The sequence below is a fragment of the Garra rufa genome, chromosome 3 (genome assembly GCF_049309525.1).
Source record: "Garra rufa chromosome 3, GarRuf1.0, whole genome shotgun sequence".
NCBI classification, from domain to species: domain Eukaryota; kingdom Metazoa; phylum Chordata; class Actinopteri; order Cypriniformes; family Cyprinidae; genus Garra; species Garra rufa.
The window spans coordinates 35,945,174-35,965,216 of record NC_133363.1 but is presented as its reverse complement, the minus strand read 5'-3'; the positions used below and the strand labels follow the sequence as shown (position 1 = coordinate 35,965,216).

The 20,043-nt window shown below is 39.4% G+C and overlaps 1 protein-coding gene across 3 annotated transcripts in view; it reads left to right on the top strand.

The window, feature by feature from the left end:
- Positions 1-2,212: 2,212 nt before the first annotated feature.
- The window catches only part of slc7a9 (solute carrier family 7 member 9), a 23,696-nt gene continuing 5,865 nt past the window's right edge, over positions 2,213-20,043 (top strand). Inside the window, exons 1-8 of one of the 3 annotated variants that reach the window (XM_073836050.1) lie at positions 2,213-2,357; positions 10,733-10,881; positions 13,130-13,277; positions 14,865-15,107; positions 15,185-15,310; positions 15,667-15,766; positions 16,168-16,212; positions 16,321-16,444. In XM_073836050.1, the coding sequence (XP_073692151.1) occupies positions 10,777-10,881; positions 13,130-13,277; positions 14,865-15,107; positions 15,185-15,310; positions 15,667-15,766; positions 16,168-16,212; positions 16,321-16,444 (891 nt within the window). In that variant the 5' untranslated portion in view covers positions 2,213-2,357; positions 10,733-10,776. Of the gene's footprint in view, positions 2,358-3,693; positions 3,814-10,732; positions 10,882-13,129; positions 13,278-14,864; positions 15,108-15,184; positions 15,311-15,666; positions 15,767-16,167; positions 16,213-16,320; positions 16,445-20,043 lie in introns of those variants that run through there. The other 2 variants (XM_073836051.1, XM_073836052.1) reach the window with 2 other exon arrangements.

Genomic DNA, 20,043 nt, shown 5'->3' with positions numbered 1-20,043 from the left:
GGACTCTTCTATCATCTGTGCGTGTATTAATATAAGTGTGGTTACAATTTAAGGATTCACTTTGGAAATAAATATAACTTAAATGACAGCTAAACTTATATATGCAGTTGAGGTCAAAAGTTTACATACATCTTGCAGAATCTGCAAAATATTATTATCATACAAAATGCATGTTATTTGTTATTTAGTACTGACCTGAATAAGATATTTCACATAAAATACGTTTGCATATAGTCCACAAGAGAAAACAATAGCTGAATCTATAAAAATGACCCCGTTCAAAAGTTTACATACACGTGATTCTTAATACTGTGTTGTTTCCTGAATGATCCACAGCTGTGTTTTTATTTGTTTAGTGATAGTTGTTCATGAATCACTTGTTTGTCCTGAACAGTTAAACTGCCTGCTGTTCTTCAGAAAAATCCTTCAAGTCCCTCAAATTCTTTTAGCAAATTAGCATTTTTGTGTATTTGAACCCTTTCCAATAATGACTGTGTGATTTTGAGATCCATCTTTTCACACTGAGGACAGCTGAAAGACTCACATGCAAGTCTTACAGAAGGTTCAAACGCTCACTGATGCTCCAGAGGGAAACACAATACATTAGGAGTCAGAGTTGTAAACTTTTGAACAGAATGAAGATGTACATTTTACTTATTTTGCCTAAATATCACTTTTTAAATGTTATTTTAGTACTGCCCTTCAGAAGCTACAGAAGATACTTACATGTACAATTTACCCTGATATGTAAATTAATGCATTGTGTTTGAACCTTATGTTGCATATGAGTTTCTCAGTTCTCCTTAGTGTGAAAACATGGATCTCAAAATCATACAGTCATCGTTGAAAAAGGGTTTAAATACAAAACATGCTGAAAAACCAAAGAATTTGTGGGACCTTAAGGATTTTTTCTGAAAGACAGCGGGCAGTTTAACTGTCCCAGACAAACATGGGACTCATAAACAACTGTCACTAAACAAATCACTAAAAAAACAAAATCCTGCTGTGGATCATTCAGGTAACACAGTATAAGGAATCAGGTGTATGTAACTTTTGAACAGGGTAAGTTTCATAAATTCAAGTACTATTTTCTCTGTGGACTATATGTAAACATCTTTTATGTGAAATATCTTATTCAGGTCAATACTAAATAGAAAAATAACATGCGTTTTGTATGATCCCTCTTATTTTGGCCAAATAATTAACATTTTGCAAATTTTGCAAGGTGTATGTAAACTTTTGACCTCAACTGTATATAGTTTCTGTAATTTAAAATCTCACTTTTTGGCAACTTCTGTCATCTGTCGTGGTCTATTCTTTTTGCAGATAGTGACATACCTGCAGAAGTCATGGCTTGATATTGTAGAGAAGCCTTAGTGACTAAAAACTGAGGCGAACAACAAAAAGGCATGATTTAATTCTTCTACAGTGTAATCAAAACGTTTTCTGGTACTCTTTAGGAAATTAACACATTCTAATAAAACAGAAAAACTAATAGCTGTGTATTTTGTGTTTCAGCTGTAGGACAAGGACTACTTCATAATGAAGACAGTTGAGCAGTGGAATTCAACTTGTATTTAGAGATACTCACCTCCGAGTCATCACAGTCTGTTTATCAAGGTTTGTTGACCACAAGCCTTGCCAAGTTACTGATAATAAATAAATGATAACGTTCCTTTTATTCCTTGAATGCTTTCTTATCCCTGATTTTGAGTGATAAAAGATTGTGAAAAGAAAAAAAGTATTTTCTAATAAATTGTACACAAGACCAGCAATGCGCATTAAGAAAATAAGTAGGCTGGTAATTTCTGAAGTGAAACTAAATGACCGTCATTTCATTTTCTCTTCTGTTGAGCCACAATTACCGGCTTCAGTAAAACACACGACATCTGTCAACCATTGAACTTAGTCAAATCTTACTCCCAACTTTAACTTTAATTGATGGGTAATCAAGCCGCTCCATGTCAGAAACAAAATAAAACAATAAAACATGGGCATGGGTCACTTTATGAGCACAATAATCATTTGCGGAGCATATACTTTTAAATCCAAATGCTTTAATGTAGCTCATATACTCATATTGCTTATATTAAATTAATTAAAGTTAATTAAGCAATTTGGTATAGTAGAAATAAATTAGATGTGAGTTATGAGAATAAATTACGTAAACCTCAGATATTTCTCTGTGTTTCAGCGTTGCACGTGGAAGAGGTACACGTACAGCCAGTCGTCTGTGACGGTGTCGGGTTAATTGTTACCTGCTCAGATGCCAAGAAGAATGTGTGCTTGTCATCTCTGCTCTTATTGCATGGAGATTCAAATCTGAGTTTGGGATAAGAAGTGAAGCCCATACAAAGGTAAGAAATCATGTGAAGTCAAGAAAACAAATGTGTAGTTTTATCTAGGTGCCTGCCACTGGTTTGCATGTCCTTGGAAGTTCTTCAATGAATAAATATTATAAAAACTGAATAGAAGTGCGAGAAAAATGGTGTTTTCTAGACAAAGTAGACCAATACTTTGGTGTCTTTCAGCTGTGACATTCTCACTCGATTATAAACCTCTGTTTACACAGATTTATTTCAAGGTTAATTCATGTTTAACATTTTGAAGATGTTTGTCTCAGTCAAATAAAGCTAAAATGACAGCTATATAAAGGGAAATTACATTTAGGATATTTTAAGGAGTGTGGAGTGAGAAACGAACATTTCTGAACCTCACTTTGTTTGGTATTACAGACATTTATGGAAGGGTACAGAGAGCAGTGAGTGAAAATCACTATTTCTGATTGTTATGTGATGTGTTTATAACAATATAAGAAAAGCTCTCTAAAAAACAGTCTTGTCGATGGTAGTTTTTGTTGGTGTGTTACCATTTAGCGCTTGTATCATCTGCAGTGTGTGAAGATTGTTGAAATACTGGGGTAGTTAGTAACAGCAAGTTAGAGCTGTGTTGTTATTAGTGTACATGGAAAGTTTTTATTAATCTACATTAATGTTCATTTCTACATATCCTAATACATTAGTAATTCAAGTAATTTTGTACATTTCTAAATCACATTAAGCTAGATATAAATGCTGTAAATTGCCCAGCAAAAGCGAGATAAGAAAGTACTTTTTTTAAACTCCTAAATTCAAGTCAAGTATTTTTATGCATAATAATAATTCAGCAGCAAGCTAGGCCTATTTGATGCTTGGTTTTCTTTGAAACTCTTTGTAGAGATACACTGTGTACTGACTTCAAAGTTAACCATGCTTATTGGCCAGCTTTTGAACTCAACAAATGAAAAGGAGAGACAGAAGAGACGAGTGGATCATTCAGAGAAGCTCTTGACTGTATAATGTATATGGTATTTATATAGGAGATCATGGAGCCTGCGCTGCTTTAATTATTTACAGGCTTCTGTGTATTTGAGCAAAGGCTTGTTTTGAGTTGTATTGGTAGTGCTTTGATCTGAGACGGTTCTGTTCTGTTCTGTTCTGTCCTTGGCTTTATACTATCACCCCCTTTTTCCAACCAAACCATATCAAGTGTCTCTTTCAAAGGAGTATTGTGTTGGTCAGAGGCTGCTCACCTCTAGCCAATCCTGGTCCCTCTCCTCCTCCTTATCACATGTTTGCTTCAATCACAGTCAGCTAGGAGAATAAGTGAATGTTGAAAGTCCCACCCACTCTTGTTGGTTATTAAACACATGAATTTGGAAATGGATCAAAACTTGGGATGTCTGCTGGAAAAACTGATTGCATTGCAGGTTTGTCTTTTGCCTCATGCCTCAAATATAATTGTGACGTGACGGCGGAATTGCTGGCACTAAAAGTAAGCTTGAGTTAACCTGTAGTTTATCTTGCTAACTGCAGCTGCAAAAGTTCTCTCTGAAAAAAAAAACATTAAGTACCTTTTTTGTTATAATATATATGTGAAGTTATTTATAATGTGATATGTTTTTTTACCAGTAGTGAAAAATGTTTTTTACAAGCATGATTTGGCAGAAAAGGAAACTAACGTATTGATGTGTTTGTTTATGCTGTAAATCTTTTAGTTAAGTGAGAGTATTTATAGGGCTGCATAATGAACCATCCAGATAATGTATCTGTGTCCAAATCAATAGACAAATCTCATTTAATTTACTCATGCTATTTATTTGCAGTAGCTGTTTATGGACGTCAGCCTCAGTGTCTTAATCGTAAAGGAGATACAGTAATTTCTTATCTGTGTACAATGAGAAAAGATTCTTTGAGATTGTAAAAGTCTTCAGATAACCTTATTAGCACAGTACCTGATGCACAAACAAATGGATTTTAAAAGACGTTCAATCACTTAACTTTAACATTTAAAAATGTAACTCTTCAACTGACTTTACAGCAGAATTTTTATATTATTTATTCTGTATTATTTATGTATTTTAGTGCTCATTTTCCTTAGTTTCCTGCACATTTCTTTTGCAGTCAGGGCTTCTTAACTGTAGTATAAACTGAATCGTAGGTTAGTTATATAACTAGTTACATTTTATGGAATATGAAATAAATGTAACTGTAATCTGTTCAGTTAAAGTTACTTATGAAAATGTTAACTAATTCAAACGGAGGTTATATCTGAATATTTTCACACATACAGATTTGATTAATTTCTTTCCAAAATTACATTGACTTCTCAAAAACATGAGACACCAGTGTTTTAAGAGTTTAGGACACAGAATAGGGCACATGTTTATTTAATAACTCTTTTATTTCCTATTTGGGTTTGTGTATATGTGTAACCCATCCATAGACGGAGTCGGAGGCTGAGGATCCATGTGCAACAGCTTTAATAGAATCGTAGTCAGGCAGGCAGGGTTCAATCACAGGCAAACAGGAGCAATACAGATAATCCACAGCGTAATCAGAAATCCAGGCAAAGGGGTCAAAAGGCAGGCAGAAAGCAATCACAGGCGGGATAAACAGTCCAAACGGCAACGGGAGAATAATAACCAGAATAGAAACGCTCAGGATTGATAGTGAAACTAAACAAAACTTCGCGAGGAAAAGCCCGCGGAGCGAGTCTATAAATGGCCGCCAGGCGGAAGTGACCCGGTCGACCCGGAACCGGAAGTGAGTCCCAGGTACGGGAAGTGAGTTAAAAGTCCGGTGAGGGTTCCCGCTGACAGCGGTCGGAGGGAGCCACAGAGACCGCGTTGGTAACAGAGCCCCCCCCCTGCGAGCGACTCCTGGCGCGAGGAGGTGGCCGACGCCGAGGTCTACCCCTTCCTCGGGGGGCTGGCCGATCTGGGTGGTTGAGGTGAAATTCGGTGGTGAGAGAAGGGTCCAGGATGTCCTCAGAGGCGACCCACGATCTCTCCTCGGGGCCGAAGCCCTCCCAGTCGACCAAATACTGTAAGCGACCATTCCGGCGTCGGGAGTCCAGGATGATGTTGACACGATATACCTCCTCGCCGTCGACTGCTACGGGGGGAGGTCCCTGGGTGGCGGTCTCGTCTAGGTCCTCCACTCCTTCCGGTGGGTCAGCGGGCTTTAACAGAGAGACATGAAAGGTGGGTGAGATACGATAATGAGGAGGTAATTCTAGCCGAAAGGAAACTGGGGTAATCTGTCTAGAAATCTTGAATGGACCCACGTACCTGGGACAGAGCTTTCTGGATGGCAGACGGAGTCGCAGGTCCCGGGTGGAGAGCCAGACCCACTGGCCGGGTTCGTACTGGGGTCCGGGTCGACGCTTGCGATTGGCCTGGGCCTGAGTACGACGGATAGCTCCCTGCAGGTGGACGTGAGCACGGTTCCAAGTTTCCTCACTGAGTAGGAGCCAGGAGTTGATTGCTGGAAGGTTAGAAGGTTCCCCAGACCAAGGGAAGAGAGGTGGTTGGTAGCCTAGGGTACACTGAAACGGGGTGAGATTGGTAGAGGGCTTGCGTATAGAGTTCTGGGCATATTCGGCCCAGAACAGGAAGCGGCTCCAGTCCTCCTGGTGGTCGTGGCAATAGGAGCGAAGGAAGCGAATTAGTTCCTGATTCAACCTCTCCACTTGGCCATTGGACTCCGGGTGATATCCAGACGTTAAGCTCACATTAATGTTGAGAAGGCGGCAGAAGCTACTCCAGAGATGAGAAGTGAACTGGGGACCACGATCAGAGACTATATCTTCAGGGAGTCCGTAGATCCTAAACACCCACTGACACAGTAGTTCGGCTGTTTCCAAGGCCGTGGGAAGTTTCGGAAGTGGTATGAAGCGACAGCCCTTTGAAAAGCGGTCTACTACAGAGAGGACGGTGGTGTAACCCCTAGATGGAGGGAGGTCCGTGACGAAGTCCAGGGCAATGTGGGACCAAGGGCGTTGGGGTACCGGTAGAGGCTGTAGAAGGCCGGCGGGCAGGCGACGAGGAACCTTGGAAATATTACAGGTAGTGCATTTCTGGACGAACTGAATGGTGTCTTGGCGAATGGTAGGCCACCAAAACCTGTTGTTGAGCAGATCCAAGGTTGATTCAATGCCTGGGTGGCCTGAGCTGGGAGACGAGTGAACCTGGGTGAGAACCTGTGACCGGAGGCTGTGGGGAACGTAAGTGAGGTGGAGCGGGCAATTAGGAGGAGCGGGATCCTGAGCTTGAGCGTCAGCAATTTCCGTCATGATGTCCCATGTGACAGGAGCGACGATCATGGAGGTAGGGAGGATGGGTCCTGGAGAGGACGTGGGCTCTTTGGATTCGTAGATGCGTGAAAGTGAATCGGCCTTGGTGTTTTGTGAACCTGGACGATAAGAGACCTGGAAGTCGAAGCGGGTGAAGAACAGTGCCCATCTGGCTTGACGATGATTTAGCACTTTAGCCGTGCGCAGATATTCTAGGTTCTTGTGGTCGGTCAGCACAGTGAAAGGGTGTTTCGATCCCTCGAGCCAGTGTCGCCATTCCTCCAGGGCAAGTTTGATGGCTAAGAGTTCGCGATTTCCGACATCATAGTTTCTCTCTGTGGGGGTGAGTTTGTGAGAGAAGTAGGCACAAGGGAACACCTTGGACGGATTACCCTGCCGTTGGGACAAAACCGCTCCAACTCCAGTGCTAGATGCATCCACCTCCACAATGAATGGTTGGTCAGGATCAGGGTGATGGAGAATGGGTGCCGTGGTGAACCTTTGGCGGAGATCGTCGAAGGCTTGCAAGGCGTCCTGGGTCCAGGAGAGACGAGAAGCTCCTCTCTTCACCATGGCGGTGAGCGGGGCCGCAACGGTACTGAAATGTCGAATGAATCGACGGTAGAAATTAGCAAAGCCCAAAAAGCGTTGCAGTTCCTTGAGGGTATTTGGGCGGGGCCATTGGAGCACCGCGTTAACCTTCCTCTCGTCCATTGCCACTCCCTCTGGACTTATGATGTATCCGAGGAAGGACACCCTCTCCAGATGAAACTCACATTTCTCCTCCTTGGCATAAAGCTGATGTGAGATGAGGCGTTGTAGTACTGCTCGGACGTGTTTGATGTGTTCTGAGAGTGAACTGGAATAAATAAGGATATCATCAATGTAGACCACCACCCACCGATTTAACATGTCCCGGAAGACCTCATTGATAAATGCTTGAAAGTAAGATGGACTGTTGGCCAGACCGAAGGGCATTACCCGATATTCATAATGGCCTGAGGTGGTGGAGAAGGCCGTCTTCCATTCATCCCCTGCTTTAATCCTTATCAGGTTATAGGCTGAGCGCAAATCCAGCTTGGTGAAGATCTTAGCCGAGCGTAGTTGTTCCAGGGCAGATGGGACGAGTGGGAGCGGGTAGCGGTATTTTATTGTCACTTCATTGAGTCCACGGTAGTCGATACAAGGCCGGAGCCCTCCGTCCTTCTTTTTAACGAAAAAGAAACCTGCTGAGGCCGGTGAGGTGGATGGGGTAATGAAGCCCTTAGCCAGTTCCTCCTGAATGTAAGAGTCCATGGCTCTCGATTCGGCTTGGGACAGCGGGAAGACACGCCCTCGTGGCGGGGTAGCTCCAGGAATGAGATCAATGGCACAGTCCCCTGGTCTGTGAGGTGGTAGTTTGGTTGCCTGTGTGCGACTGAAGGCCTCCCGTAGATCATGATACACGGATGGGATGGAAGAAAGGGAGGAACCTGTGATGTGTGAGAGGTTAGGCTGGGCTGTGGTTGTTAGACAGTGTTGCTGGCAATGGGGTGACCACTGAAAGATGGTGCGCTTCGACCAATCAATGGATGGGCTGTGTTGGTTCAGCCAGGGGTAACCAAGGATGACGGGTGACTGAGATGATGTGATTATGAAGAAGCGAATGGTCTCTTGGTGTCCAGGACTGACGTGTAGAGTGAGGTCGTTGGTAGTATGGAGGATCTTTCCTGATCCTAGCGGTCGCCCGTCGATGGCGGCCACTGAAACATGTGAGGGACAGGAGAGAATGGGGAGATGGTTAGCAGTCACGAACTCAGAGTCTATGAAGTTTCCAGCAGCTCCTGAGTCAATTAAAGCCATGGTTTCAATCACTTGACTAAGATATGTGAGCTTTATAGGTATCTGACAACAGCTTGATAGGGTGTCCAGATTACTCACCGAGGAGGGTTGGCGTGGAGGACGAGTAGGACAACTTGCTCGAATGTGGCCTGCCTGTCCACAATACAGGCATAGGTTGTTACGAAGCCTTCTTTCTCTTTCCTCCAGGGTTAACTTGGTAGCTCCTAGCTGCATGGGTTCTGGGGCTACCTCTGAGGGGGGTGCAGGTAGAGCCACGGATGGAAGAGGACGGCTGGGTTTGCGAGCCCTCATAATGTTATCCACTCGAATCGAAAGGTCAATGTATTGATCCAGAGTGAGATTTTCATCCCGGCAGGCCAGCTCCACCTGCAGGTCGGGATGCAGACCCCGACGATAATGTAGTTTTAGCGGTTCATCATTCCATCCACTCTGGGCGGCAAGGGTGCGAAAACTCAAGGCATAATCTGCAGCACTTCTCCTACCCTGACGGAGTGCCAAAATCTGTTCCCCTGCCTCTCCGCTCTCTGAGCTGGGCTGAAAGACCTCCTTAAATCTTTGTAGGAAGGCGGCAAAGGATGGAAAGGTGGGAGCGTCGAGACGCCAGACCGCAGTAGCCCAGTCTAGAGCCCTTCCGGAAAGGAGCGAGCAGACGAATGCAATTCTGCTGTCATCAGTAGGATATAGATGTGGTTGCTGATTGACAAACAATGAGCACTGCAGCAGGAAACCTTTACATTTGGTCGGTGTACCGTCAAATTTTTCTGGAAAAGCTAGTCGTGGACTAGCCGCCACGGGCGGAGCGGTGGGTGGTGGTGTGGCAGGTGTAGCGACGGGCGGCGCCGTCATCTGCAAACCTTGCAATGCTCTTACCAGCTGTCCGGTTAGATCGGTTAGGCGATCCAGCTGTTGTTGGTGGTGGTAGATAGCTGTGGCCTGTGCACTTAGCTCCGTGGTGAGCTGGTGAACGGCTGCTGGCGTTGATTCCGGGGCGGAAGCAGTCGCTGGATCCGATATTGGCGAAGTTTTCTGTAACCCATCCATAGACGGAGTCGGAGGCTGAGGATCCATGTGCAACAGCTTTAATAGAATCGTAGTCAGGCAGGCAGGGTTCAATCACAGGCAAACAGGAGCAATACAGATAATCCACAGCGTAATCAGAAATCCAGGCAAAGGGGTCAAAAGGCAGGCAGAAAGCAATCACAGGCGGGATAAACAGTCCAAACGGCAACGGGAGAATAATAACCAGAATAGAAACGCTCAGGATTGATAGTGAAACTAAACAAAACTTCGCGAGGAAAAGCCCGCGGAGCGAGTCTATAAATGGCCGCCAGGCGGAAGTGACCCGGTCGACCCGGAACCGGAAGTGAGTCCCAGGTACGGGAAGTGAGTTAAAAGTCCGGTGAGGGTTCCCGCTGACAGCGGTCGGAGGGAGCCACAGAGACCGCGTTGGTAACAATATGCTTTACTTTTTTAATGAACTTTTTTTTTTTTCAAAAGCATTGTTAGATTGTCAGTGTTTCCTGTCAAAGCTATGCAAGCATTTTGTTTTAAAAGCAGTAACATAGCTATTAATGATTCTTCTATATCTTGTTATGATTTTAAATCTATATTTAACCTTAGAACAATCCCAAAGAGGTGCTAAAGTTTGATTTTGTGGTGGCTGTACTTTAAAATTAAATTGTTATAATCTTAAATCGAGTGATGAAGGATTTTGAAAGTCTGACAGTAATCAGTGTTGAGTACTATTCAACCCTGTTTAAAAAAGATTAACATTAAATGTTTAATTATTTTAGAAAAGTAATCAAAAAGTAATCACATGTAGTCAGTTGCATGACTTTTATAAAGTAATAGTTACACTACTTACTACATTTTAAATAGGGTAACTTGTAATCTGTAACCTATTAAATTTCCACTGTTGTAGTGTAGTTGCTAAGAGACAAATTGATCTGAAGTGAGTTGAAGTGCATGTGAAGCAGATGTTAGTGTATATGAATAAACAGATCTGTCAGAGAGCCCATAACATCTTGACACATAGTCACCTACATTAGCAACACTTAAAACACTATAAAGTCTTTAACCTTTCACTTGGCCTTCAGGTTGCTTGAAGTAATCTGATGTGATGAACCACACAAGCACAAGAGATCAAAACAACACACTAATTAAAGTGTTATTGCTTAGATGTAGTCTTTTAGATCAGGTTCAAGCTTGGTTGTTTTTCCCCCAATTGATCGCCAATTGATCGTAATATATTGTGTAATTGTCTGTATTTATTCAGTCTGACTACACAAAATTAAGACTGGACCGTTGATCCTGTGAACAATGGATGAAGATCTGAAAAAGCCGTACACTCACAATGGGAACGTCTCGGGGGCTGTGGACGCCAAAAAGCCTGATCAGCCAAAAGCAGCAGTTCTGCAGAAGAATGTGAGTACACATAAGAATGTGGAGAATGTTTTATGATCGTTGGTTTCAATTTAGACATCATGCAAATGGGTGTGGAAGTGTGTGAAGGGTTTAACTGTGGGTTAACCTGGCAGTGCCTGTCGCAATCCCTGCGGTGTAATCCCTTCCCTTCCTGACCCGTCTCTCTCTATATTCTTGTGTGACTCCTACTAATGGCAAGTTTGACTATTTATATGTAAATTTGCATGCATAAGGGCACGGAAGGACATAGTAATACAAATGGCTTATATTCAGACAAAACAGGCAATATAAGGGATAAAGACCAAACTACAAAATGTATTCTCCCTGTGATAAAAATAGATTGAAATTATTGCTGCGTAGATACTAATATTCAGACCGATATGTTGAATTATTATTTGTTACTGTCGATAACCGATTAAATGGCAGTTCTATTTAAAATAAACACAAAAAGAAAACTAAAAAAGAGAAGGAAATTTTATTTTTCCGAAATGTATGTATGCAAATTGCATAATATTCAAAGTACACATTTCTATTAATTGTGCAGTTAATTCTCGTAATGTATTTTTAAAAAGTTTTGCAATATTTGTCCTCTCCCCAAGTTTGTCAATACCAAAACACAGTAATATATAATTCAATTAGAAGGGTTATATTGACATATTAAGATTTTCCTTAGATCTACACTGTATTTATTTATTTATTTTTTGCTATTTAAAAAAAAGTTAGGTTAAATCAATAACAGTTAAATTTTTAACATTAGTAATATAATATATAATATAATAATAATAATAATAATAATAAAGTTAATTTATGAGATTTGTTGGATTTTGATTCCAGTTTTTCACTGTAAAAGGCAAAAAGCTGATCATGTTGATATCAATGTTAAGGATTTATTAATTTGAAAATACATTGAACCAAACAATATCATTACATCTTAGTTGATAGTTCAGTATACTTTGTTTTTGACAAAACATGCCATATTTCATTCGTGACTGTACATTTTCAGTAGTGACAGAAATGCTTTGGTAGCGACCACATAACATTACAGAATTTTACCTTGCACTACTAAAACACCACTAAATCTGCATACTAAAAAACTAAATGTTATGGAATAACTCCCAAACAAAAAGAAGGTGTTCGGTAGTGAGGTTCCTTAAAGTTACACAGATTTTTTAGACTTTTGAACACATTTACCTCAAAATGATGGGGTCTATCTACACACCATGTAGCTATGAGAGAACACACACATGAATATTTCTTGATCATAAATGGACTATGGACTAAAACATACACGTTTCGGTAGTGACATAAAAATGCAGGACACTTTTTTTTTACATAAAGTTTCATAATTTGCAAAGACAATATAAAATAAATAGTTTTTGAACTTCGCTTTTTAAAAGAATCAAAAAGATACTTTTAAAAACAACAATGGAAAAAAAATACAAAAATTATTTCTATATCATTTTCATAAGTTGAAATTTAGGAGTTAGGGTTCGGGACAGCCACCTCCCAATTGAAAGTACCCAATAAATGATGATTTTATATATATTAAGCGTATTAATATTTTAAATATTATTGTGGGTTTCAATAAATAATAGAAGGATCTTAGTAAACGTCTAAGATTTAAATACTTAAATGCTTCTTAAATGTGTTTTTTGCTTGTAGAACAGCAGTTTGCACCAATTCTGTAGAATGGCTCATATATGTGACCCTGGACCACAAAACCAGTCATAAGGTTAAATTTTACAAAACTGAGATGTATACATCATATGAAAGTTCAATAAATAAGCTTTCTATTGATGTATGGTTTGTTAGGATAGGACGATATTTGTTCGAGATACATCTATTTGAAAATCTGGAATCTGAAGGTGCAAAAAAAATCTAAATGCTGAGAAAATCACCTTTAAAGTTGTCCAAATTAAGTTCTTAACAATGCATATTACTAATTAAAAACAAAAAACATTTTGATATATTTATAGTAGGAATTTTACAAAAAATCTTCATGGAACATGATCTTTACTTAGTTTCCTAGCGATTTTTGGCATAAAAAAAAAATCAATAATTTACATACAATGTATTTTTGGCTATTGCTACAAATATACCCCAGCGACTTAAGACTGGTTTTGTGGTCCAGGGTCACATATGTATGTGTTGAGATTTTGAAAAAAGTAGCCCACATTAAATATAACTCAATAACTATACATATATGAAACCAATACCCTTTAACCTTAAGCCATACTGAATGTCTCAGGTGGGTCTCGTGAGTGGCATCTCTCTGATAGTGGGAACAATGATCGGCTCAGGGATCTTCATTTCTCCCAAAGCGGTTCTGGAGGGGACAGGAGCAGTGGGTCCATGTCTGTGTGTGTGGGCGGCGTGTGGAGTGCTTGCTACGCTGGGTCAGTATACGCACAATAGACACATTATCTAAAAGGTTACACAAAAGCCTTGATAAGCCTGATAAACCCTCACAACCAAGATAAATGGGTGAGATTAAGCATGTCACCTTGACACCTCATGTTTCGGTTGTTTGATCTTTTTTCCATATTGCGTAACAAAATACTGCTTTCTAAAATAGCACAACATCATTTATGTCCAAAGATGACATAAAATGGTTGCACTCGGTGAGCTCCTAGCACTACCTGTTGCTATTTATGGCAATACACTCGGAATACACAACTCTGAAAATAAAATACTGATATGATGACTACAGCTACTGTACTGAAAGAGCTTACAAGTGGTGATTTAAGCGAAGGCTTAAACCAAATGCTTATTTTCCCCAGAAGGAGTCTAAACGTTTCTGGATATTGGGTGAAATCCGCTTGAGAAACTCTTTCAGTGGCTGTGGCGTCAAGACAAGCGTCTGCATGTTTAGATCCTGCAAGGATGGCATCTCGTGTTTATTGTCTCTGTCTTTTGTAAGCTCTTTCAGTAGCTGTGATCTACTAAAGAGTGAAGAAAACAAAGTTGCAGGTCTTTAGGAAGTTTTATTCATCCACAGGCATCTTCCCCTTCTTTTCTTCTTCTCTTATTGCTAGACTTACATTGCTTCTCTTGTTGCCCTTTGACTGAACATTACAACCAAAAGCCACACAATGTAGCATCGTATCAGTATTTTATTTTCTGAGTTGTGTTGCGGTAAAAATAGCAACAGGTAGTGCCAATAGCTCACAGAATGCAACCATTGTACATCATCAAAATAACAGCACTCCCCATAGTCCAAAATATGCATAAACACAATGTGTATTTTTTTTAAATAACGTAAATCTTTCATGTGTTTTCTACTACATATTTTGGTAAAATACGTAATTTACATTATATTGAGCCATACAAGGTTAACCAAGATTGTTAGTTCATTCTGCCAGATACATTAAAGGAATTTTAAATTATTCTCACCTTCATGTCGGTCCAAACCTGTATATGTTTCTTTCTTATGTTGAATATAGAAGATATTTTGAAGAACCAAACAGTTGTTGGTCCCCATTGACTTTTATAGTAATGAAAGAAATACTATGGAAACTGTTAGATTACCGGAATTCTTCAAAATATCTTTTTTTATGTTCAACATAAGAAAAAAATTCAATTGACAATTTTTTATTTTTGGGTGAACTACCCCTTTAAATAATGTTAGCTTACTGAATATTTTGCTCCATCCATTTCAGCTATTGTTTTACAGCACTGTATGTTACAAATATCTAAATCTTTATTTTATCCTGCACTTTCTGCTGAGATTATAGTTGGGCAAAGTCAAGGAGGTTAATCAGATATGTTCACTCACTCAGAAACCCTCAGTCAGTCTTTTTAAGTCACATAATGTTCAGGAAAATTCACAAGACACAGAAATCCTCTTTAGTTTAATACTGACTCTGCCTGTTGAAGAACTTTCGCTAACGGACTCATTGACCTCAGTTTGAACGCTGAGAAACTAAGAGGTTTGCATGTTCGTGTGTGTGTGTGTGTGTGTGTGTGTGTGTGTGTGTGTGCAGGGGCCCTCTGCTATGCTGAACTAGGTACAATGATTGTGAAATCTGGTGGAGAATATCCATACCTGATGGAGGGTTTTGGGCCAGTGTTGGCATATCTATATTCCTGGACCACAATTATTGTGTTAAAGCCTTCGTCATTTGCCATCATCGCCCTGAGTTGTGCCGAATATGCCTCCACACCATTTTACCCAGGATGCACTCCTCCTCAAGTGGTCACCAAGTGCCTGGCAGCAGCTTGTATCTGTATGTATAAGTCTAGGCTGTTTTTCTATTCAAATGGCATTATACTCGTCTCAACTGTTGTCTGTTGTCTCCATCAGTAATAATTACACTCATCAACTGTCTGAGTGTAAAGCTGGCCTACAGAGTGCAGAACTTTTTCACAGCAGCCAAACTCTTGATTATTTTCACCATCGTGATTGCAGGCATCGTTCTGCTGGCTCAAGGTACCTCTCCATTCCCTGAAAACAATTACAGCTCCTTTTACCCCATCTGATATCTCATTGATCTGATAACTTATCTGTGTTTGTGACTCCTAACTTATGTGATATTAATTTTTATTGACACTTGACTAAAATGACATTGGAAAGAACATTAGTTTTTTTATTACTCAGTTGGACGGACTGAGATCAAATACATTTTGGTACAGATAAAGAAATTATTTTTTATTATGTTGTGAGAGATGACTCATCATAGACTATGGCCGGAGATTACCGATGTGTGTTTAGATAAGGTAACCTCTGTAAATGTTCAGTGAAAGATAAATAAAATGTGTCTTTTTATTGGTATAATTGTTTTTTAGGCAATACGCAGAATCTTAGAGACCCATTTGCGGGTGCAACAACATCATTTGGAGCAATTGGCCTTGCATTTTACAACGGACTATGGGCTTATGATGGATGGTAAATTATTGATGAGCTCATATAATGTTGCACATGTGGCATATGAGCAGTTTTCATCTTTTTGAAACTCTTAATACACATACAGTTTGTTTCAATTCTTAGAATCTAGTAGATATATAATCAACAAGCATGCATTTAGCCGTGGGAATCATTCACACACCCTAATGATTTCTCTGTTAAAGCAACATCTGATAAGAGTGGGTTTTCAGCACAAGTGAGATCCACTGAAATGGGAAAAGGGAATTGAATGCTTGTCGAAACTTCTTGTTTTAGTTGCCTGGACTTTCACCAGATCATTCTCAATCTAGGGCTTTATTGCTCTGAGAGAGGCATGTACAAGACTAGAAGTCAGCTTCAGTCAGCTATGGCAATTCATTCTAAAGTTCTTTTGTTTTTCATAGGAATCAGCTCAACTTCATCACAGAAGAGCTAAAAAATCCATACAGGTTAGAGTGAAACTTGAAACTAAATTGATATGAAATCAATAATAGAACAATTCTATAATTACATATGCATATATAATCGTTAAATGTGTTTTCTCTTTTTCTGAACAGAAACCTTCCCCTGGCAATAATTATTGGGATTCCTCTGGTAACTGTGTGCTACATATTTGTCAACATTGCATATTTCAGCGTCATGACCCCCACTGAACTTCTACAGTCTCCTGCCGTTGCTGTGGTGAGTGTGTACAGTATTATGGTCATAATCACAAGCTGTGCCCAAAATCACACACTGTCTGAACAAGTATTTCTTTTGAATAAGTCATTACTCTAAGACCACAAAAAGTATGTTCTATATATTAAAACATGTCATTTTCATATGACCTACCACTTCAGATTGTCACTAGAAGTAGCAAGTCATCTGTGTACTTTCTGCCACCTATTTCAAGTATCGTGAATTTGGACATGGAGCGCGGGGCACAAACTAACGCGGGGTTAGTTGTAACAGAAGTGGTTTACATATTTCCACACATGCTAGCATAACCAAATTTATGTGCTGCGTACCAATTCGCATACTATCCATCCTAAATAGTATTTCGAAAATAGAATTAGCATGTCCCAAATCGTAGTGTGTTTAAAAAAGTATTCCAAAGATTCCCAGATGGTGTACTACTTCAGAATTCGAAGTGCGGTTCATAACGGCTAACCAACACATTGCGCGGTAAACGAGGATTCGATTAGAACTACAAACACGCATAAAAAGTGTTAAAAAACTACAAACATGGCGGATATGCGCAACCAATGGACAGGTAGAGAAGGGTGATAAAAAGTTATAATCAATGTGTAACCTGATTACAAATATTTTTTTAATATTATCTGCGTTATATTTTATGTGCAGCAACATTATGAACTTTTATAATGATAGGTTTGGTCATTAACTTTTAAATGCATCATTATGCAAACACAAGAGCAGAGTTCTTGGCATTTCTCTCTAATACGATAGGAAATCAAATTAAACTAAATGTAGATAATGTTAACTGTGATGATTGACAGGGCAGTTTAAACAGTGACAGGATTCAGGTAAATAAGCAACAGAGCGTCCATTAAAGAAGCAGTTATGACAAAGTAGTATGTCCCAAACGCATAGTATAAGTATGCGAATTGGGACGCAGCAATGGTATTTACTAGTTGACATAGCAACACTTTACAGAGATTAAAGTGCGCCAAAATGCAAAAGTCTTTTGAAGATATCGCTGAATTTTTATTTTACCATAGTAAAAGTAAATTTCTGGCTGAAGTAAATTTTTCATCTAAGTTTTTAGTATTCATTTAAAATGAATCTGCTATTATTTTAATCTCCAGTCTGTTATTTATTAGTTTTAAATTCCAGTCGCGTAGATGGGGAAAGTTGTAATACTGCGTTACAATGTGCCTCGCTATTATTAAACTATGCTATACTATGACATAGCGCCATTTACTTTTATGGATTTTAATGAGAAATTACAAGACTGACAGTCGATGTTTAATGTTCAGAAATGATTATTTCAAGAAATGTAAAGCATTTTGTCTCGTGTTAGAGCTGTGTGTGGAGGGAGTGGAGTGTTTTTCTAAATGTCTAAATGTGTTTCATCTATTTGTGCAAATTGTTTTGAACTATACTGTGCAGCTGTGTGTTGCGATCTCCAAACTACAAAATTCAATTATATTTATGTTTGAAAAAGTTAATAATTTTAATTTATTGACAAAATATTCAGTGGCGCCTCCAGGATTTTTTTTTCAAAGGGGCCAGTAAAAATGTTAGGGTGGCACAAAACATTTTTTTTTTTTTTTTTGCATGCCTAAATCTAACTGAAGACAATAATTTTTGACTTTACCATTATTTCTGGTAAAAGTTATAGGCTTCAAAACTTCAGTATTATTCTCTGTATAGAGAAAAAATAGTAAAAAAGTCGCTTTGCAATTCAACTGCAAGTAGTCTCATGGAAATATTTAATAAAAAATAAAGCTGACGATCCTGACACACCATTTCCTCATCAGACGCGCCTTAAAGAATTACATCTTTAAGGATTTCATAGCCTAATAAAAGATTTTGCTTTCGGTTTCGGTTCATCATTGTGAAACGCTCCTGTTCAGGACCAAGACGGCAGAAGCGCATCCTCTATGTTTTCTTTTTTATATATAAAGTCCCAAGGTTTTGTTGATATTGTGAGTGCACACAAATAAACGTAGACCCTTTACAGCTCCGAATCATATATTACGCTTACCTTTATGAGCAAAAATTATGCCAAATTTTAAGTTTTTTCCAGTGCAAGTGATCGTGCTGGTGCCTCCAAGTCCGCTGTAAGCCAGCTTTAGGTTTCAATTTCCGCACAAACGATTGGATATGGGTCTAACAGCGTACATTTATACCGGTTAAACGTTTAAACTAAAATATATAATATGCTTTAACTGTTTAATATCTATAGATTTTATTTCAGGCAAATCGTGATCATTTGAGAAGACTAAATTGATCAAACATAGGTTATGATCGACTCGCTGGTCGTTTTGAAAATCAAAAACTTACATTTAACGAACAAAAAAAAAATGCTCCAAACGCTTTTCCAAATTAACTTAATATAATAACGAAACGAAATTATAATCACTTTGCCATTGCATACAAAACTGAACTATTTGTGACCCTGGACCACAAAACCAGTCTTAAGTCGCTGGGGTATATTTGTAGCAATAGCCAAAAATACACTGTATGGGTCAAAATTATCAATTTTTCTTTTATGCCAAAAATCATTAGCATATTAAAGGTGCTATTGAATGCATTTATACAATATTTTTAAATTGTTCTCTGATATCTACATAGAAGGTATATGGCATAGGAAAGGGCAAAAAATCTCCAGAAATGGTTTTACAGGTCCATTTACAACCCTAGGATTTGCCCCTAGAATGAAATGCTCTGTTATTTGAAAGCTTCATGAATATTAATGAGCTCCGCTCTGATTGGCTGTTTCACAGAGCTCAATAGCTGGCACATGGATAAAAATATATATTTAATTAGGAGCTCTAGCCGCTTTTAATATGCGGTTTGTTGAATCTGCCGTTTTGAATCGCGGATATATTAGTCTGATTACTGTGATCGCATGTGCTCTGTGTAAAGTTACAATGCAGAGACACAAGTACTTACCAATCAAGTTGAGCTGCCTGTCAGTGATTCTCCAGATCTGTAAATCATTCGCCATCATCAGGCAGTTATTTCTCCATCATTCACCATCATCAGCGCAGGCATCTCTCTGTTTATGTGGTAAGTGAAATCCTATGTATAGCAATGTAACAGGCTAGCGCTAGCATTAAGCTAACTGTGTCCCTTGAGTGACTCGCCTTGTTTAACTGAGGTGCTGACGTTACCGATGATTGCAAGTGCACCTGTCTGCAGCCTGCAGATCGAGGCGGGGCTGAATCTGGGGTGGGGCTGCACGTGTCGCCCCGCCCACATGCCTTCTCATTGGTTGTAGGTAAATTAATGACGTCGACGCAACATCCCTCCCACAACTCATCTCATTGGTTAGTGAAATGGATTGACGTCGCTGCCACGATAAACAGGAAATGCAGTTGGAAACTATACTTATGAATTATACGTTTTATATAAACGCTGAATTCTTTGCTTATTTATTCAGCTTTCAGATGTGTACAAATCTCAATTAAGTTTTTTAAAAAACGTACGCTAATGACTGGTTTGTTGTCCAAGGTTACATACATTTACAAGCATGTTATGCAATGTTAACCAGTGGTGTTTATTTACAGCTTTTTTTATTATTGTCTTAATTGTTAATAAGATGCATAATGTGG